This window comes from Gymnodraco acuticeps, unplaced genomic scaffold, assembly GCF_902827175.1.
Source record: "Gymnodraco acuticeps unplaced genomic scaffold, fGymAcu1.1, whole genome shotgun sequence".
NCBI classification, from domain to species: domain Eukaryota; kingdom Metazoa; phylum Chordata; class Actinopteri; order Perciformes; family Bathydraconidae; genus Gymnodraco; species Gymnodraco acuticeps.
In genome coordinates, this window is record NW_022992105.1 from 45974 (window position 1) to 61957 (window position 15984).

Genomic DNA, 15984 nt, shown 5'->3' on the forward strand with positions numbered 1-15984 from the left:
GCTAGTTATGGGTACTTTTTACTGAAGTACATTTCAAAGCCCAATTTAGTTTAAAAACACAAATTCAGGTGATTTCAGTTTGTATATTTCTTTAAGTTAGCGAAAGAAAAAGATAAGAAAAGGTTCACAATCCAGTATGAAAACACTTATTTGGGTGCTTTTAATATCTATATGTCAAAGTTGTTTAAAAAAAAGAAGAAGGGTGAGGGTAGGAGCGAATATACATATTGTTATATATATTTGTATTCCTCGGGATTGTGGGAAACGGTATTTTGAACTCTCTGTCTGTACACACAAACTGAAAGATTGACAATAAAGTTGACTTTGAAGGTAGAATGAGAGCTTGTATGGTTTCAATATCTAAACATTTTTTAATTAGTGACAAAATAAGATTAGGAACAGTGCTGAATATATGCTGCTGCGACGCAAACATTTCCCAAATTGGGATCAATAAAGTACAGTATCTATATCTATCTATCTATCTATCCATCTATCTATCCATCCATCTATCCATCTATCTATCCATCTATCTATCCATCTATCCATCTATCTATCCATCTATCCATCCATCTATCTATCTATCTATCCATCTATCTATCCATCTATCTATCCATCTATCCATCTATCTATCCATCTATCCATCTATCTATCTATCCATCTATCCATCTATCTATCCATCTATCTATCCATCTATCCATCTATCTATCCATCCATCCATCCATCCATCCATCCATCTAGTCCAGGGGGGTCAAACTCAAATACACAGTGGGCCAAAATAAAAAAATGGGTACTAATGGAGGGCCGGACTGGTTCAATGTTTATTGCAGAACTTATTGAAATGAACTTATTGCACATATTAAACCTGGAACTAACAAAGCTTCAATGATTGCCTATAAGAACAACATTAAATAATCAGTTGCATTCATTTCTTATGGCTCTATCTGCAGCTTCTCCAGAGTCATTTCTTATGAGTACATTTTCCCCCAGGCCAACAACAGCTTCAACAAAACTATTCCCCTCAAAGAGAAAACCAAACATGCCCTGTTGTCCTGAGAGAAAGTGCAGAAGGAAGCATCCATTGAAACTCAGTGTGCTGCTCTGTGATGCTAGCTCAGATACTTGGCATCTCATCTTGGGTGCAAGGTCATCAATGTTTGGGCTCAGGCTCTGAGCGGAGGAGACCCTCAGGATGGAGTGAAGGTGTGCGTGCAATATACCGGCGGGCCAGATCTAATAGTAATTAGAAATTATCCTGCGGGCCGAAATTAAATCCACCACGGGCCTGATTTGGCCCCCGGGCCTCGAGTTTGACACATGTGATCTAGTCAGTCTAGTTCCCGGCTTTTCTTTGGTTTCCTGTTAGTCCCGATGGGTTGACGAGTATTTGTCTAACCAGTTTGATATAAAGGATTGGGTGTCTCCCAAACTGAATAAAAGAAACTCTTATATAATAACCCAGGAGGATAATTAACTAGGGCTGAACCAGAAAGCTCAGAGCTTCATCATACCACAGAAATATAAATTCAAAATCAACATTTCAGCACTGTGTGTCTTTCATTTTAACATGAGGCTAAAATAATGTTGTTAGTACAATTAGATTAAAAATAATTGATGAAACATTTCGCGTTTTAAAGTCCAAAAGTCAATATTTATTGGAGTAAAAATAGATGTAATAATTTCCAAAATTAAACAAGATGTTTATATACAGCTGTATCAAGAAGGTGGTGCAGCAGCGAGCTAACTGTGCTATAATTTACATTCATCACAACAAAAAGTTATTGTTTAAGGGGCGACTACTTCTTATATTATTATTATTATTATCATTACATTAAATCATATTAATGTAAATTAAATAATTCTTATTTAATTATTGCATTATATTTCATAATAATCATAATAATCATACATAACATTTGTATAGCACTCTGGGTAGCTAAAGTTGCTTTACATTAGCAAAACATTAAAGGTTTTTAAAGATAAGTAATTAAAGGTAATCCTAAGAGAAAACAAATACATTTAAAATTAGAAGGGAATAAATAAAAACCACCCGAACAAACCCTAAGGTCCGGCACTTGTTTTCAGGGGGTTTTCTTAAATATGATAACAATACACATTTCCAGTCTCTTACCTGGAACGGCTGCCTACCTCTGATGTCTTTGAACACACTGCAGCCGACAAGAGATTAAAAAAAAGTCCATAACATTTTACGACATGTGACCGAAGGCTCCTTCTTCTTCCTGTCTGCACCCCGCCTTATTCCAGGTTAAATATGTCAATGTTCTCCTGGAAGATTGTGTCTTTGACCGAGCTGAAGACGATCTTGATGTTCTTGGTGTCCGTGGCACAGGTGAAGTGTTTGTAGAGACTTTTGGGATGGTCGCTGTGGTTCTGCACGTACATTTGCAAGATGAACTCTTGTGCTGCTTTGGCATCTCCCTGAGGACCTGTGGAGGAAAGAGAGGACATTACATTCTGAGAGATGACCCATCACTCACGTCTCCCACCAGATAGACATTTTAAAGCAGGGGAGTCCAAACTGTTCTCACTGAGGGTCACATATAGAAAAACATACGAAGGGCTGGACCTCACTAGTGGTGAAGCATATTGCTTCCTAAATTAAATTACGAGTTAGCAGATTCAATCAAATACGTATATCACAGCTCTCCATCAGTTTTCATTTATTTCGTAGGCAGCTCGTTCAAAACAGAAGCCTCAGATTGCTCATGAAAAGGGGAAATATGAAGGGTCTATTTCGAGCTTGTTATGTAAATAAATTATTGTGCTTTTTCATCAACAAAGATTGACTGAATTTATTATGAAAAGTGGGATTATTAACACACACACATATATATATATATATATATATATATATATATATATATATGAAGTACAATATAAGACAAGCACAAGTTTCAGGTTTGGGCCATTTTCCATTATACTGTTAGAATTTGGTCATTCCAGAGGTCTGTTCGTTTTTGCTAACAGACCGTTGCTAAGAGAACAGACCGTTGCTAAGGAGAACAGACCGTTACTAAGGATAACAACTATATATATAAATACTAAGCGTCTTTGAGTTTCCTGAAAAGCGCTATACAAGTCTCATGTATTATTATTATTATTGTCATAACAGACCGTTGCTAAGGAGAACAGACCGTTGCTAAGGAGAACAGACCGTTACTAAGGAGAACAGACCGTTGCTAAGGAGAACAGACCGTTGCTGATGAGGATAAAGGGACTATGTGCTGTCATATCAATCTGCAGAAAGCAGTCGGTGGTTAATTTAACGACAGCTGTGAACATCAAACATTTCATTCATCAGAAAACCCCGTGGAATACTTTAGGAGTATTTATTTTTATATTTGTGCCAGGAAAGAAAAGAAAAAGAGCAATATGCAGCGAGGCGGTAAATCAACAAATCATTTTAGTTGCAACTAAATATGCAGTTTGGCAGTTTTATTTATAACAAAGCAGAGTATATAAAAGAACGTTATATGTTTTCAAACTACAGGTTTTGAAGGCAGTTAGATGTTTGAAATGAAGTCAAAAGTACGCAATTTCCCTCTGAAATGTTGAGTTAATATGGAGCATTAAATAGTAAAAAGGGATTTTATTCACAGAGAAGAGCATGCTTCACCTTTGAAGGCCGGGAAGTATGTCGCCAAATGAGAGCGTAAGATCTTCTCCTCCAGCAGGTCCTTTTTGTTCAGGAAGAGGATGGTGGAGGACTCCTGGAAAAAGGAGTAGGAGAGGATGGTCTTGAACAAGGCGAGGCTTTCTTGCAGTCGATTCTGAAGAAAAAAGATGGGAGAAAAGTCAAAAAGACTGATATAAGGTTTTTTAAAGATATATTAAAAGGTCCTCTATTATACTGTTTCTCATCAATATATCACAGGTCTCAGATATATACAGAACATGTCTCTGATTGGCTGAAACACCAAACAGATCATTGCAGCATTACCCATAATCCCCTCTGTTTCAGCCCTGTTTCCAAAGTGCTGCTTCTCTGTCTGTTACTTTAGATGAAAATAAGGAGCCCCTCCCCACGCCCCTCTGAGAGACATTTGGTTACAAAGAACTCAATGGAGCTCTAGGAGGAGATTCAGGTGATAAGGGGAGGGGGGTACCTTGGTTGCTGATTGGCTAATGGTTACACAAGACAACACATCGTTATGACATCATAAAGTGACCAAAATCTGATCAGCTCATTTTCAGACAGGTTTTTATAGAAATGGATCAAAAAGAGAGAGAATCTTTGTTCCTGAAACTTTCAGGGTCTCTTTCCACAGAGGGGACACATGTTGATGTAGAAGAGACATGAAGAAGAGGGGACACATATTGATGTAGAAGAGACATGAAGAAGAGGGGACACATGTTGATGTAGAAGAGACATGAAGAAGAGGGGACACATGTTGATGTAGAAGAGACATGAAGAAGAGGGGACACATGTTGATGTAGAAGAGACATGAAGAAGAGGGGACACATGTTGATGTAGAAGAGACATGAAGAAGAGGGGACACATGTTGATGTAGAAGAGACATGAAGAAGAAGGGACACATGTTGATGTAGAAGAGACATGAAGAAGAGGGGACACATGTTGATGTAGAAGAGACATGAAGAAGAGGGGACACATGTTGATGTAGAAGAGACATGAAGAAGAGGATTTTGCACAATAGGTGACCTTTAAATAAAATGTCGCTGTGGCAGAAGAAAGTAAACTTACATCGTTCTCGCTCTCGAAAAGGACCTGATCGTACTCGCTGAGCGCCGCCAGGAAGATGATGGTCTTGACGTTTTCAAAGCAGTGGATCCACTTCCTCCTCTCAGAACGCTGCCCCCCCACATCCACCATCCTGAAAGAGACACACAGTCAAATATTAAAATAATGAAAGATTATTAAAGGAATAGTTCTCTAAGTTGAGATGCCCATTTGGCTTTTGCCAAGAGATGGATGCTTAATATGAAGCTGTAGATTGGCTCAGCATAAATACTAGAAACAACAAAAAACTAAACGCACACTAATTATTATGTCATGTGATAAATGGAATGTGCTTATAAGTGAGCTATTAGCTTTTAGCATGCTAAAATATGCTAATCGACCTGCTGATTTCATAGTTAACCCGTAAGTAAAGTTTATTTATAAAGCGCTTTTCACAGACAAAGTGCTTGACAAAACAATAAGACATCCACATAGATCAGTGTTTCTCAAACTTTTTCATACCAAGGTCCACTTAACCAATAAAAAAACACTCGCGGACCACCTAACTCCACAAATATCCAAAATCACATCGTTTTTCTAGAACAGATTACAAATCGCCTGAAAATGGTACAAACAAGTGGCAGCAAGTGGGATGAAGGTGTTGCGCTGGGCTATATCATGCAATCGAAATTGAAACTTTAGCGCGCTCCATTGCGGAGATATTCCCGCGAGAATGCGGAAAACTTAAATTTATTTATTTATTTCAAATGTGAAATGTTACCAATAGACTCGTGGACCACTAGGGGGCGCTCACGGACCACCAGTGGTCCGCGGACCACACTTTGAGAAGCACTGAATAGAACTACCTAACGTAATGATCAATGAACCCACATGTTAAGAAGTCATAAAAGCACCAGAGCATGAAAGACATGACGGTGGTATTTTCTCCTACAATACTTGGAAAAGCTTTGTCTTTGTCTTAATGTGTTGTAGCTCCAAAATGTTGCACCAGTTCCTTGAGAGAAAAACATTGTCAGAAACTTGGGATGCAATTATTTGTGTGTTTCTTTAGACAGAGAATTAAAACAAATTCACCATCTGTCATTGACTGTCATTGACCGCAGCCTTAGTCTCATTCAAACTGGTTATTAGGATCTGCTGCTAAAGTTTAAGTTACAAAGTGATATTGTTTTCGTATTTAGTTTTTGTTTTCTGGCAATAAACGTTCAAGAGCAATCAATCGAAATGTCCAGTGGATTTTTTTACTGCGAGTCTGACACTGCTTCCCAGCCCCAAGCTCTCCATGTAGAAAAGAAACATTTGAAATAAGGAGTTACAAGACAAACTGATTTTAGGCCACATGCATAGTTCATGGTAATGGGGTAACGATAGCCTACCTGAAGATGATCTTATTGAACTGATGTGAAATGTCGAAGGGGTATTCGATGATGCCGGTGGTGGGGACCCTGACCCTCAAGATGTCCTGAACATCGGGGATAAACGACCGGGTTGTGATTCTGTCCAAGTCGGTCAGGTAACTGAGGAGTGAAAAAACAAAGCATTCACACTTAACATCCTGCTTGGATACGTCTATGCTTTTTCCCACTTTAGATGTAAGAACGGCCACTACTGCATCGATGGAGCTCCATGAGACTGCTTAATGCAGGGGTTCCCAACCTTTTTTCCCAAGAGCCCCCCCAAATGACTCCTGTCGGAAGTTGCGCCCCCCACCCCAAACACACACACAAGGGGGGGCGGGGTAATTAAAGTTTAAAAGTCTCAAAATGCTACAACTACTGTCACAAACTGGATGAATGTGAAGTATTTTGTTAAAGGAGGACGAAAGCGTAATTAAGGAGCACTATTGGAGTGACTTTGATGGTTATTGGACTCAGGATTAATTCATTTGGATTCCCGCTGTATGAAGAAATTAAAGGACGGCACAAGTGGAAACAATTCACAAAGGGATTAAACTGTCTAAAACACATGCTCAAAGTAAGCCGGATTTTGCCGATGTGTTTATGTGGATTCAAAAGTCGTAAATAATCTACAAAATGGAGGAGACCAATCTGATCGGAGCAACTGACAAATAATCCAACTGAAACCGGCATGGACAATGACTGTGTTTTAAAAATGCGCTTATCCAGACAAGCCCGGTTTGGACACTTTACGAGCAGAAGAAACATTTCTATAGAAAGAATTATACATTTCTGTCTTTTTATGCCTTTAATACTAACTTGAATTTTTATTAAAATTAATTTATCAATTATTTTTTATATTTGATTGTAATGTAGAGACAAGGCTTTTAGTGACAATCATGTATTGCGTTACAATTATATGTAAAAAAAATAAAATATGATATTTGGCCTCAAATAATCTGCGGCCTGGCGCCCCCCCCCCTGCGATCGTTGGGAACCACTGGCTTAATGGATGTATAAAGAGAACGTTGACATCCCCATGTTAACAACACTCAAGTAATATCATGTCTAATCTAAGTCGATGAATTTGATCGATTCATTAACCTTAATAAGCAGCTAATGGCATTGCCATCAGTGCAAGCTATGCTGTAGAAACAGCGTAGGTGTAGGGCAAGCAGAATATTTACGATAATCAAAAAGTAGTTGGAAAGACAATCTAAACAAACAAGCTATAAGGCTACAGATTGTTTGCGAGAATTTCTTCTTAACATTCATGGTGAATAATTTAAAGATGAATGAACATTTACTCAGCTCTGATCGATGACAAATGACCATGAAGATACTCTACGGAGCGACTGGAGCTGTCAAATTCATATTTCGTGGGTTTAAAACACCAAAAGTGATGCTCTGACGCTGCGTCAATGCTTTCGTCATGACGTAGTTGCCGCGGTCAAATCTAAACTGTGTTGGAAAAACAATAGATGCTGCCTGCCTACTTCTTTACTTTTACTTGAGTAAAGAAGTTTAGTCAGTACTTCTACCAGAGTATTTTTAAACATGAGTATCTGTACTTCTACTTGAGGAAAGGATGTGTGTACTTTTGCCATCTCTAAGTATATTAAGGTCTTACTATTTGGCAGAGTCTGATAACTGGAACTCCCTCCGGCGGTCGTAGCACCTCTGAACACCTCGGTCGCTCCACACGCTCTTAACGGCCTCCGTCTGCCAAGCCTCCAAAGTGAGAACCTGGTCGTCCTCCACCTGGCTCAGCTTCTGTGCATGGCTCTGAGAGAGAGAGGACACACACACACACACACACACACACACACACACACACACACACACACACACACACACACACACACACACACACACACACACACACACACACACACACACACACACACACACACACACACACACACACACACACACACACACACACACACACACACACACACACACACACACACACACACACACACACACAGACACACACACACACACACACACACACACACACACACACACACACACACACACACACACACACACACACACACACACACACACACACACACACACACACACACCATTTAACTGACTTATTAATAGACGAGTACCGGATAGCTTCTCTTGGACAACTGGACTTAAAGGTCCCCTATTAAGCAAAATCCACTTCTTCATGTCTCTTCTACATCAACATGTGTCCCCTCTTCTTTATGTCTCTTCTACATCAACATGTGTCCCCTCTTCTTCATGTCTCTTCTACATCAACATGTGTCCCCTCTTCTTCATGTCTCTTCTACATCAACATGTGTCCCCTCTTCTTCATGTCTCTTCTACATCAACATGTGTCCCCTCTTCTTCATGTCTCTTCTACATCAACATGTGTCCCCTCTTCTTCATGTCTCTTCTACATCAACATGTGTCCCCTCTTCTTCATGTCTCTTCTACATCAACATGTGTCCCCTCTTCTTCATGTCTCTTCTACATCAACATGTGTCCCCTCTTCTTCATGTCTCTTCTACATCAACATGTGTCCCCTCTGTGGAAAGAGACCCTGAAAGTTTCAGGAACAAAGATTCTCTCTCTTTTTCTCCTAATCCATTTCTATAAACCATTAGCCAATCAACAACCAAGGTAACCCCCCCCCCCCCCCCCCCTTATCACCTGAATCTCCTCCTAGAGCACCATTGAGTTCTTTGTAACCAAATCTCTCTCAGAGGGGCGTGGGGAGGGGCTCCTTGTTTTCATCTAAAGTAACAGACAGAGAATCTGCACTTTGGAAACAGGGCTGAAACAGAGGGGATTATGGGTAATGCTGCAATGATCTGTTTGGTGTTTCAGCCAATCAGAGACATGCTCTGTATATATCTGAGACCTGTGATATATTGATGAGAAACAGTTTGATCGGGGACCTTTAAACCCAGCAGTTTCTCACAATGTTCTGGTTGTCGTCGTAGTCGATCTGCAGCGTCTTCATGGCGCTGATCAGCGCCTTGACGGCCGTGATGATGTTCTGATGCACGAGGCGAGTGAAGCCTTTCCTGTCAGCTTCACTGTATCCAGCGCCATGAAGGATCCTCATCTGTTTGATGAAAGTGCTCTTCCCACTTTCACCAGTCCCTAGGCAAATGAGATGAACGAGATGGATGAGAAATGGAATCAGATCAAAGCGACGCCAGAAATAGGACAAACACTTACAAATAAAATCAGCCAAACATCAATCAGCTGTAGCTCAACAGGATTTCGGCAAACAAAAACAACAAGTTATTTAATTAACAATAGAAGAATACTTTTAGATGTTCATGTTTCAGAGGTATATATTTACCCCCGAGGCTATAGAGGTGAGTGGGTGCATTTATACTTCAAGTGTGTGCATCTGCCAACCTTTCATTTGTTTCTATAAAACACTCCAAAGCTAATCTGATTACTCACTTGGATATAAGAGCAAATAGGTGTCATTTAAATGCACTTACATCCATGGCAAATCATACAAACGATAAAAACCTACATAAAAGAGACAAGACATGCAACATCAATGAATAAAAAGGAACACTTGGGTTGGGTTTGATCCGTGCAAGTTAATCAGCCACTATGTAATTCCTCTGGATAAGAGTCAGCTAAGCCAACAAAATGCCTCAAAACGTTAACCATTAGACCTTTAGCGGCGGAAATCCAACCTCCAAACTTGAGCTGAAGTTTAAAAGAGCGCTGACCTTTAAACAGTCATTCATGTGTAATGCATTGTTTTCAACATAACCAAAGTGGCTGTTTTGATAGTTAAAAATCAGGCCGTCTGTGAAGCTTGATTTAATAAGACGGCTGTATACTGATCATCGTAGCTGTCCAATGAAATGATTATCTTTTAATGTCCTGCACTGAGCATTTCTAACCTATATGTATTTTGCATATGCATGTTCCCTTCAATAGTGTTTTATTGTCAGTTTATAGATTGTTTTATCTTCACAGCCGACTGTATATTTTCTACTTTTTAATGCTGCTTTAATACCATTTTTTTTATTTTAGTATTGTTTATTTCTACTCTTACATTTATGCAATGCCTAGTTTTTTTTTTTTTATGCTGCTGCAACGCAAACATTTCCCAAATTGGGAACAATAAAGTACCTCTTATATTATCTCAATGCATGTAGACGAATCAGACAAATGCTAAAAAGTTGCATGCATGGGTTAGGGTTGACCGAGCATGACCCTTTACGGCTATGTGAGGAATGCAGAAGGAACCGATAACTACTTCAAAACAACAACAACAATTCATTCAAAGCCTGCTATCTATTGATCCAGATACTTTTGTATTTGTCAGCTCAAGCCAACAATGACTTGCAGTTTAATGATACAGTCTGAGGTCAGTCCACCACTTTTAGATCATGAGGACATACTTCTGTTTTTGTTGCAACAACTTTTAGATGGATTGTCAAGCAAAGTTAAATCTGATTATCCTTCATTTTCTTTAAAATATGTGACGTAGATATATTTCATTTCATTTTTATTTGTCCCGCTCATGGTACGCAAAACCAAATGTACAATAATTGCCACAAAACATGACTCTACCATTGAGCGAAAAGGAGCAGGGAGAAGAATAACATCTTATGTGACCTGGCCCTTTCTAAAACAAACAAATAAATACAAATATATGGTCTGCCCTTCATAATAATACTTTTTTTTTTTCACAGCCAAACATAACAGTATCTTAGGATACTACGAGAAACACACAAAAAATACTTATTTCCCACTCGACGGTTAACGGAAAGAAACAAAACACCAAAACATCACATGAAAAGAAAAGTGCAACACCCTCATCTGAGTCCTACTGGAGAAGAAGGTGGAAAGCGACGCATGATGATAATAATAATAATAACAATAACAACAATAACAATGGGACCCGCAAATACTGAGGAGACATCACATCAAAGACTTCAAAAACATGAAGGACCAGAGTACACAGACTTATTCACATTCTGCTTCATATAGTCCCATCTTTCTTCATTTATACAACTTCTTTAACTGAAAAATACAAATACAATTCTTTAGATCCTTGTGTTGAGAATTCCACAATTGTACACCAACTACCGAAATACACATTTGTTTAAGAGTAGTTCTTGCATATGGATGCTTAACATTTAATTTCCTTCTGTGGTCAACTTCCTTGTCTGATCCAAAAACAAACAACTGTTGTAAATATGTAACATTCTGCTTGTTGCCCTGTGCATTACTGATAATGCACAGGGCAACAAGCAGAATGTTACCAGCATATTTACAACAGTTAATATATAGATATTATGATGGTGTTTTTATTATATGTGCACCATATTTAGATAGATAGATAGATAGACAGAGAGAGAGAGAGAGAGAGAGAGAGAGAGAGATAGATAGATAGATAGATAGATAGATAGATAGACGGATGGATAGATAGGTAGATATATGGGTAGAGAGAGAGAGAGAGAGAGAGAGAGAGAGATAGATAGATAGATAGATAGACGGATGGATAGATATATGGAGAGAGAGAGAGAGAGAGAGAGAGAGACGGATGGATAGATATATGGGTAGAGAGAGAGAGAGAGAGAGAGAGATACTTTATTGACACATTTGGCCAAATAGAGCAAATGCAATGCAACAACAGAACTAGCCAAACATTTACCGCCATCCCCCTTTCAGTGCCACGTTCTGAACATGTTATTATGTTACCTGTTAAACAGCATGTTAGCATAGTCATTGTTAGCATGTTAGCTTGCTGATGTTAAAATGTAGCTTTAAGCACTCAAACAGCAGGCTAGACAATGCAGCCACAATTCTTATAATTAAAATAATAATATCTAAAAATGACAGTGCTACAATTGTCACAACACGATGTTCTCCTTTTACAGGAACATTTTAGTTTAGCTAGTAACATTACAAAGAAAATACATGTTTGAGTAAAGGCGTTTTTTTTCAGTTTTGCCAAGCAACAAAACTGTTGTGGTTAAAACATTGAATTCACCTGAGCTGTAACCATGTGGTAACACATGACACTTTTAAAGTCACTTTATAGGCAACATTGAAATGCAGAGGTGGGACGTAAATATGAAATGAACCTCCTTTTCACTTATATTAATATGATATTATGATGTAAGGTTCAGTTAGCGTTGCACAAAAACAGCCAGTTTAAAAGTAACTTAACTTTTAGTACATTTCAGAGAATGTACTTTTACTTAAGTAAAAAGTTGAATCAGTACTTCTACTTTTACCAAAGTCTTTTTTTACACAAGTATCAGTACTACTTAAGTAAAGAGAGTGTGTAATTTTGCCACCTCTGCTTAAATGGAAATATCCATATTTCAAGGGAATATTTTAGTTTACGTGTCTCAGAAGATGACTGGTAGTTAATTAGTTCCCATTAATGTTAGTGGCAGTGTAAAACGTGTTGGAAGTTCTTTAAGAAACTCACCCAAAAGCAGCAGCTTCACCTCATTGTGAGACTTATGTTTATCTTGTCGAAGTTGCCTCTCTATTTCTTTGTGCACCCTGAGGTTCTGCGTCTCCTCCTCAGACAGGCAGCACTCCATTGTTGTAAAAGTCCACAAACTGCACCACAGCTGACAGGGAGCAGAGAGGAAGAGGATTGGGAAATGATTTTAGTTTCGGGGGAAAGGCTTCTGTCCCACAACAGGTGGATTGGCGACTTTCCGCAGGCATTCTTCCTCGTACCGGATCCAGTTCAGGTGCATTCCACATTCCTGAGGATGGGCGGACAGGAACCGAGCTGAAAGTTATGTAAATGTGGACAGAACTATATGGAAAGCCAGCAGTGCCATAATATGCAAGTTTTTCTCTATAAAGTATACAAATAAATTGAAAAAGTGGAGTTTATGGCACTGTTGGCTTTCCGTACTACAGGTCAATACTGCCATGAGCATATCAAATCATTTTAAAGAGTCCCTGTCACTAACCTGTTCTTCTACTGTGACTCATAAACACTATCATTAAACTGAAGTTAGGTTCCTCCAAAGTACATTTCACCTGTCAAAACTTGGCAAAGGAGTAGGAAAAATTATCCTGCCTGTTTTGTAGTCATTAACTCTGCGAAGAAAACGATTTCATAGAAACAATCAGACATAGAAAATGGACCACAAGAGTCTGTGTACAGTTATAAATGTGCCAGGCTTGAAACTTCAAAAACCTAAAATCCTGTGTAAAAACATGGAAGTTTGAAAGAAGTGGGACAGCATTTTTTAGCTTCTGCTGTATTTTACTGTTATTTAAAGCGGCTCATTTACTGGTGTATATCAGTATGAAGTGTCTCTACTTTAAAGAGTCCTCTCCTTCTGATGTTCAGGTGTATATCAGTATGAAGTGTCTCTACTTTAAAGAGTCCTCTACTGCTGATGTTCAGGTGTATATCAGTATGTAGTGTCTCTACTTTAAAGAGTCCTCTCCTGCTGATGTTAGGTGTATATCAGTATGTAGTGTCTCTACTATAAAGAGTCCTCTCCTGCTGATGTTAGGTGTATATCAGTATGAAGTGTCTCTACTTTAAAGAGTCCTATCCTGCTGATGTTCAGGTGTATATCAGTATGAAGTGTCTCTACTTTAAAGAGTCCTCTCCTGCTGATGTTCAAGTGTATATCAGTATGAAGTGTCTCTACTTTAAAGAGTCCTCTCCTGCTGATGTTCAGGTGTATATCAGTATGTAGTGTCTCTACTTTAAAGAGTCCTCTCCTGCTGATGTTCAGGTGTATATCAGTATGTAGTGTCTCTACTGGGACATGTCTCCATGCTATAATGTTCAAATATTTTTCGCATACTGCTGCAGCACCTCTTTTCACCCGTCCCGCCCCTTAGCCTATCACGTACAATGTATTGGAGCACTAGCCAATAAAAGCACAGAATGTTACATAATAATGTCACTATGTTCCGAAGTAAACAAAGGAGTCCAATGGAGGCCTTTGCAGACCATTTACATTCACAAAAACCTATATAACACACTTCAGGAGAGGTAATACCCGAACAAAAATCATAATTGGGTATCTTTTGTTAGTAAACACGTAGAAGCATGTTTCTATACTACCTTACACTACAGTAGTCACTCTAGGAGCACATCTAGCAATGACTGACACACACAACTTGTCGTGTGCTGCTGCCACATTACATTCGGTGTTTGTCCTCAACAGTGGCGAGCCGTGACTTTTATACCTAGGCCCTCTGACGCCCCGTCAAAAATAAAAAGAAAAAAAAAAGAGTTATTACGTCACAGCGTATACTTCAGCGGAATATCAAATCAACGGCCCGGGGTGCAAAACGCATCAATGACAGCGACCCTCTACCACACAGAACAACACCTGTAGATAACCCTATCTGTGTTCTATGAAAGTGAAGAGGATATTGCATTGTGTTTGTTACTTTCGTTGCAGTTGTATGTCTTAAGTGTAATTTGGCATGCTTTTATTTTGAAGGCGAGTTTACGCTGTCGACAGGAAGTTGTTGCTGCTATGGAAACAAGAAAAGCTTCACAGCGGGCGAAATTGTCATAAAGTCCGCAATAATAAAACACACCCATTTATAGGGAAGATATGATTGGTCAATTGTACTGTATTGACATTACTCTCTCGTTCAGTTACTATAGCCCCTCTGTGAATTCATAGCTGGACGTCCAATCAGCTCCCGTCTTCACAGTAACTCGCAGAGACGGCTCAAGGAGCTTCTTTCATTTAACCCTTCACATTCAATTGATTTCTTTGGAAATGTTATTCTAAATACAATTAAATCAAGTTATTTTGGTAAAACTAATGTAAAATATAATTTAAAAAATATTTTTTAAAAATACACGATTTTTTAAAATGTTTTTAAATATTATTTTGTAGAATATCTTAGGCCTAGAGGGCCCTGACGGCTCGCCACTGGTCCTCAAAAAAGTTGTTTTTACTGCTGAAGCTATGGACCTCAACAGAAGCCAGATGGATTTCCCACAGAGGAGATTTGGAGAACAGCAGAGCTCCAGATGAGCCAGCGGAGAGCCGCCAAAAGACAAACACTCCAAAGCTAAACCCACAGTGTGCTAGAGCTGGGCTGTAAACACAGACGGAGAATGAAAAACTGAGCAGCAAATGTGTGTTTATTTATCCAATCGCATCAAATACATGCACTAAGAATGCGATAAGCGACAGAAAAACCTGAAATCATACCAAATTAGGCAGTTATTATTTCTAACTGAAGAGTTATGTAAACTTTAGTGCAGTGGAAACTCTCTTATTAGCTTTTTGTTCATGCATTTGGTACCTTTGAAAAGCAAAAGATGAATGCATCAGATAGTATTGAACATAACAGTTCTCTCTTTCAGCATGTTAACACTGACCTTGATGCGAGTAAAGGTGAAAATGTGCACCATTAATGTACCGTGTGATATTTACAAAATGCATACAGATAAATACTAGGGCAAGTTCATTTAAGTGATGATTCTATGGCAATAAAAACAATCATTAGTACCTGAAACACTGGATTCTCAAGTTTCAACAAAATAAAAACTTGTGTGTTAAATCACATTTAAATATGTTAACACTAAGCTGCTCTAAAAAGTGGTTTAAGATTAATGCCATCATTGGAAATGAAGAGACCCAACAAAGTGAAGTACACAACATAATATCAGAACAAATAGCAATGCAATAACGTGTGTCATTGGTATGGTGGCCTACAGGTCCAAACCTGCTGCAGCTTCAGAAACAAAAACACATGAAGAAACATCTTCAGCAAGTTGTGGAAACATGTGCAGCGTTTCCTAAAAGATGCATAAACCAAACACTGCAAGAAGCTCAAAACACAACGGAACCAGGGGACACTAAAGAGTGACGCACACAGGTGGGAGACCAGGGGACA

The 15984-nt window shown here is 38.9% G+C and overlaps 1 protein-coding gene across 1 annotated transcript; it reads right to left on the minus strand.

The window, feature by feature from the left end:
- Positions 1 to 1623: 1623 nt before the first annotated feature.
- LOC117537700 (guanine nucleotide-binding protein subunit alpha-11-like) lies at positions 1624 to 12752 on the minus strand. Its single transcript, XM_034203019.1, has 7 exons — positions 12563 to 12752; positions 9059 to 9243; positions 7745 to 7899; positions 6094 to 6234; positions 4721 to 4850; positions 3635 to 3788; positions 1624 to 2444 (listed from the first exon to the last, which is right to left on the minus strand). The coding sequence occupies exons 1-7, from the start codon at positions 12678 to 12680 to the stop codon at positions 2254 to 2256; spliced, it is 1074 nt and encodes a 357-aa protein (XP_034058910.1). The 5' UTR covers positions 12681 to 12752; the 3' UTR covers positions 1624 to 2253.
- Positions 12753 to 15984: the final 3232 nt, after the last annotated feature.